This window comes from Cariama cristata, unplaced genomic scaffold (assembly GCF_000690535.1).
Source record: "Cariama cristata isolate BGI_N322 unplaced genomic scaffold, ASM69053v1 scaffold8198, whole genome shotgun sequence".
Lineage (NCBI taxonomy): Eukaryota > Metazoa > Chordata > Aves > Cariamiformes > Cariamidae > Cariama > Cariama cristata.
In genome coordinates, this window is record NW_009630671.1 from 15856 (window position 1) to 21628 (window position 5773).

At 39.5% G+C, this 5773-nt stretch overlaps 1 protein-coding gene across 3 annotated transcripts in view; it reads right to left on the reverse strand.

Annotated features, from left to right (window-relative positions):
- Positions 1-1592: 1592 nt before the first annotated feature.
- The window catches only part of ERG (v-ets avian erythroblastosis virus E26 oncogene homolog), a 63921-nt gene continuing 59740 nt past the window's right edge, over positions 1593-5773 (reverse strand). For all 3 annotated transcript variants that reach the window (XM_009705644.1, XM_009705645.1, XM_009705646.1), the window contains one exon: positions 1593-3058. In XM_009705644.1, coding sequence (XP_009703946.1) covers positions 2538-3058 — 521 coding nt within the window. In that variant the 3' untranslated portion in view covers positions 1593-2537. The remainder of the gene's footprint in view (positions 3059-5773) is intronic.

Below are 5773 nucleotides of genomic sequence, written 5' to 3' on the forward strand. Positions count from 1 at the left end.
TTCTCTGTGATTTTTTTTTTTTTTAAAAGAGATATAGTCTTCCAGTCCTTATTTCCCAAACGATCACAAGGCTTACAACGCCACTGCTCAGGTCTCAACCATCAGTAATATAATCCTGTGCTTATAAACTGACACCAAGACACCCATAACACAGGAGTCTGGCAAGTAGGCTCCCATTGCACAGCACTGATTAATGGTCCACAAAATGGATACGCAGAACACTTGCTATAAAACCTGAAACCACACCCATTTTGTCTGAAAAAGAGACAAAAGAACAGCAAAAAAGAGGGGTATAGTTGGAGGTCTGAGCTGTCTGGGGTCTCTGAAGTAAACACTGCCTGCTGTGGAGAGTCACTCATAAATGTCAGTGCTGATTTTCCAGACCAGTTCTTCAACTGGTGTTGCAAAAAAATGGAGTCATGCCATTAGGCACCAGATGTAGTTTTGGGGCCCAGGGTACAGTGTGGGAAGCCTCTAAATCTAGAAGAGAAAGAAAACATCCTGCCCTCTGTAAACAGCCAGGATGGACTGCAATGACAAATTAACAAGCTAGCATACACTCCATTCTAAAGTGAGGAATAATGGAAGTTATTCATTATTCACTTTATTTACTAATAATGATACAGTATGTATTAATAGAAAGGGGGCATGGTAATTCAACATACGATTCAGTATGAAAATACATCGCAGGCTAAGATTATGCTGCATAATCTGATGGCAACAAAAGATAATTTCTGAGTATCAGTAATCTTCCTTAGAGGCCTCCTTTAGACTTGATTTTCAATCTTTGCCATGAAGTTGTCAAAGAATTGGGCATGGTTGCAATCTCTGGGCAAAAGAAGCTCAAGACAGGAATGGCAAGGCACTGTTAAAGAAGGGCTGCAAGTATTTTAGCAGAACTGTCTAGAAAAGAAGATACACAACACCTGTCCACTTTGAACTTAGGCTAAGCATTGATATTTGGTCCTACTTTTTCATGATTACCAGATTTCACAAACCAAAGTTTTAAAACAAAATGCCTAGCATATTTTAACACGGTGAGTAGGAGATCGGATAGGTGTGTCAGGCACTAAAAATGCAAATGCAAATGCAAACTACAGTGTCAATCTGAATTGCCATGCTAGGCCAAGCTTATTTTATTACATACATTCTGCATTCTAAGTACTAATATGTTCATAATGTAAACATTAAGCATACAGAGTTAAAATTCAAGGCCACAATATTTTTGATTGTCCCTTTTTTGTGTCTTTGGTTGGCCGAGATCAACTCGTAGTGTATAAATGCATAAGTTATATAATAATTATATAAAAAGGAAAAAATAACATTGACTTGTATACTTCATTCTGACAAACGCACAGCGTTCGCGACTCGATAAAGAAAAACTGGCGCCCGCCTAACAAAAATACTTAGATGATTTCTGATTTTGGCAGTCAGGGGTTGTCTCTTGCTTTAACCAATAGAAAACAAACTCCCTTAATAATGATGAGGTTCTAACTGGTAACTTTTAAATATCAAACACAATTCCAGTTTCACTTTTTTTTAAAAGAGATGCATATTCTGATTTCTGAATTCTTCCGCTTTTCCCTTTTCCCACTATAAAATCAAGTCTGTTCCTCCTGTAATACTGGGAATGGTACAATACTGAGCAATATGTTTCACAAGTCCAAACAAGTGTTTCTTCATAGTCCCAACGCTACTAAGTTTTCAGTCTTTTCAGTCTCTACTGGTAAAGAAATTTCTTTTCTCCCATTCTCACCGCTTTCGTCCTCCTCTTTCTGCTTTCTGCTGCCTCTGTCGGGTGCAGGCCTCTGATCTACAATCATACACTTGCCCTTCAGCACATTCTCATTTCCAATGTTTGGCTCAGGGTTCCTGTAACACTGTCAAGGAATCTTAAAGTTTGGGTTGTCTTCACAGTTTGAGTAGCTGATAACACTCTGATGAATGGAATGCATTTGATTTTAACCAAAACAAAGCTGCTGTATTCCAAATCAGCTTCCACACTAAACCAGTCTCTTTTGTTGATATGTTTCTATTTTTTAAATACAGGTAGGGTTTTTTTCCTTCTTTTTTTCCCTTTCCCCCCCTCTTTTGTAATGATTCGTATATTGTATGTTAGGTCACTATAGACTTATCCTTATATTGCTGTAGTATAGTCCCAGTTTTGCACTAGCAAGATATCAAACTTTACACATAAGCTTATCAACTTTTTAAGACCACCAGCTTTCGTAGGTTTTCTTTATCATTTCATGCTTTTACCTACAATAGTCTATTGTTGTTTGGTCCACAGAGTCGGTGCCCATATACATTACATTTTAGTATCTTAATATCTCTTGAATATCTCCTTTAAATCCCTACTACAAAGAGTCCTTTTGACATCTATTTTTTAATGTGTTTTTTTCCCAGCCAAACCTTCACTTGTCTCTTTAGGCACTTTTAATTCGTGTACTCCAATAGAGTTCATTGCAATTCATCAGGGACTGTATCCCAGCGAGAAGTGTCTTTGTTTGCTTTTTCTGGTGTTATTTTTCCCCTGCTTAGTAGTAGGTGCCAAGATGAGAAGGCATATGAGCAGCTGGCAGCCTGGTATTGGGGTAGATACCTCCAGTTGGTGAATTCCAGTATGGATTAGGGGCAGCAAAAAAACTGGACGATGTTACGGGCAAAGCAGGGGGGTGAGGAGCTACAAAGTTCATCTTCTGAGGATGTGCATGATAGGAGCTCATGTAGGGGAGGTCTGATGGGTATTTGTACATGGATGACTCTGGGGGGTGAGGCTGGAGAGCCTGAGCGATTCCATGGAAATCAAATTTGTAGGCGTAGCGCTTACCATGAACCTTAGTCATAATATTTTTATCATAGTAGTAGCGAAGTGCACGGCTGAGTTTGTCATAGTTCATGTTAGGCTTGCTTTTCCGCTCGCCCCAGCGCCGAGCGACTTCGTCGGGGTCGGTCATCTTGAACTCCCCGTTGGTGCCCTCCCAGGTGATGCAGTTGGAGTTGGAGCTGTCCGAGAGGAGCTCCAGCAGGAACTGCCATAGCTGTATCTGCCCACTCCCTGCCGGGGGAAACGAAATAGAAATGTCAAGACTAGTGACTAATAATGTTAAGACATCAATTCTTCCAGGCTCTCACATAGGACCCTATTAGGAAATGTTGCAATGTTGGTTCCTACTTCTTACTCTCAACTAGTCCCCTTTCTCCCAGCCCTGTCTCACGAAATCCTAAAGAGCAGAGATAATGGTAATGTGTCATGTTTTCCCTCATCTGAGTGGCAGAATGCCATTACATGGAGATTTAATAGTTACCTAATGTCATTCAGTGTAGACAATTGATGGGGAAATAATACAGCGCTCATTTAGGAAACTAATCTCTAAAGTTCAGGACAAACAGCTTTCACTTGCGTAACATTTTGCTTGTTCTCACAGCATTATGTTGCAACTAAATGTTCTCTGCTATGGAATAAGCCTACACAAAATGGAGAAGTTTAGAGAAAGCTGGGCTCATGCCAAACCATATCATCCATTTGCAGCATTTGGGGAAATGCAGAACGGAAACTTATTAGCTTGCTGTTACACTGCATACAACCATAGGGCAAAACATTTGCAAGAACAGTGAAAAGGTCCATAAAATACATTCTTGTCATTGTTCTGTGTCAAACGAGTTGAAATGATTATTGAAGTTAAGACTTAAAATGTTGTTGTTGTTTTTTTCGCACCCCTCTGCCAATTTCATCTTCAGAAGAAAATAATTAGTCTGCTGTCAACTTTGCAGAAGTGTGTTGCCCAGAGTTATAGGAACAAAATTTGACCATTTTAGGCAATTGAAAGTAGATTTCAAAGGGCCTTGCCACTGACATTCATGTTAAAAGCTTAGCATTTCTTAATAAAGCAGCACTGAAACGATGCAAAATACAGCTGAAGCAGCTTGCAAGGCAATCTGTTTCACAAGCACGATGTCAGCAGAATTTGCCAACCAGCTTGTATGTCCTAACTTCTAAGTACATCTCTGACCAGGAATCGGTTGGGCTGCTTTTTTTTTTTTTTCCAAACTAGATATGTGGGTATAATAAACAAGCTTTTCTTTAGAAAGCTTATAGTAGCAAATTACAATATCAAGCTAGAGTAGCATCTGAAATCCATTAGCAGTTTATACTTCAGTGCAACTGAAACCCATATTTGTTTAAATGATATTTATCCAAACTGTCCTTAATGAATTTCTTCTGTTCCATTAACATGCATTAAGTAAACAAACAAACAAAAGAATCCATGGTATGAGCAAGGCATGCAAGTTTTAATACACGAAACATAACAAGAGGATTAGCCTTTGAAAATCAATAAACAGTTCAGCACTGGACAAAACACAAATTTTTGAATAAGCAATCCAACATATGTTCTAACATAAACACTTGCCTTCCAAATGTAATATATAGTCCTATGAAAATAAATGGTTGCTGTCAATTTCCTTTTAATGAGAGAGTAATTCCACCAATTTATAAACACACAAAACATGTTAAAGCACAGAAATAATGGTGTGTAGGAATTCCATATTCAAACGTTAAAAAAATATCCCAATCCAGACCACGTTAGTGTCTTCTACAGTAATGAAGTCTACCAAACGGACGCTTGACAAAATTGTGAAGGCCGGGGTTTACGAAGAAATTCAAGGGAGGTGGGCTCCCACTTCCAGTTAAGATCAGTGTCACCTGGAAACCCACCGCCTTAGGCCATTTGGAAAATCCTGTTCTTAATACTTAAATTGCTTTCCTATGCCATGCAACACTGTTCAGAAAGTAAGCTAGTCTAGACCTGTGCTTGATGTCACCTGGGAGAAAGTGAAAGGAAATGGATCGGTATTTTGGCAATTTCATGCCTTGAAAATCCATATAATCGCTGTAAGAAGCAGCATTGTTACTGGGGGTTGAGGGGACCTGCAATGTGGAACAAGGAGCACTGTGCCCTGTGGCTGTTAAAGCAAGGGAAATAGGAAGTGGCACGTACAATGGCAATCCTTTGTGGCAGATTACGATGCTGATTATGGTGGTGTACGGCCACAGCGTGTCCTGCGGACTCAGAGCAGCAACAGTGAAATCTGCACAGTTCACAATCAGTGTTACTAACCCACCAAGAAGGTTTCTTGTCTTTGGCTAAAATATGCTAAAAGCCCCTGTCCACAATATGCCCCTTTGCTGCCTTCTTAAAGTGAGAGAAGATTTTTGAAGTGTTTAACCCAATTATTCTTTGCGAATAGATTACACTTTCCTGGTTTTTCCCTATATATTTTGGTTGGTTTGGGTTATTCATCCCAAAATTTTGCATTTGTCAAGGTCAGTATGGCATTGTATTGTGGATTAACAGAATCTGGGGCATATATGAGGCAGATCGGTAAAAGACTCATGCCCTTCTGGAGGGGTATCTGGAGGCCAGATTGGGTATCCCATAGCACTTAACAAAATCCTGACGTTTAGGCAACTGAAGTGAACTCTTATTGATATGAGAAGTTCAAATATCTCTAATGAGGTATTTGACTGACTGAATGTAACCATCTACTCTAGGATGATTTGAACAGCCCTCTATGGAGAGCTGTATTAACTACATCTCCAGTGAATATCATGGGTAACAAGACACTTAGCTCATATGTAGAACCTACATTAAGACACATGAGTTTATGTGTCTTAATCTGTGACCTCAGTCCCACCCTTGTGTAATTTAGAAACCTAATCCTGCAACACATTGCGTATCATCAGCTCCCACTGAGTTCTACTGAAGAGCGG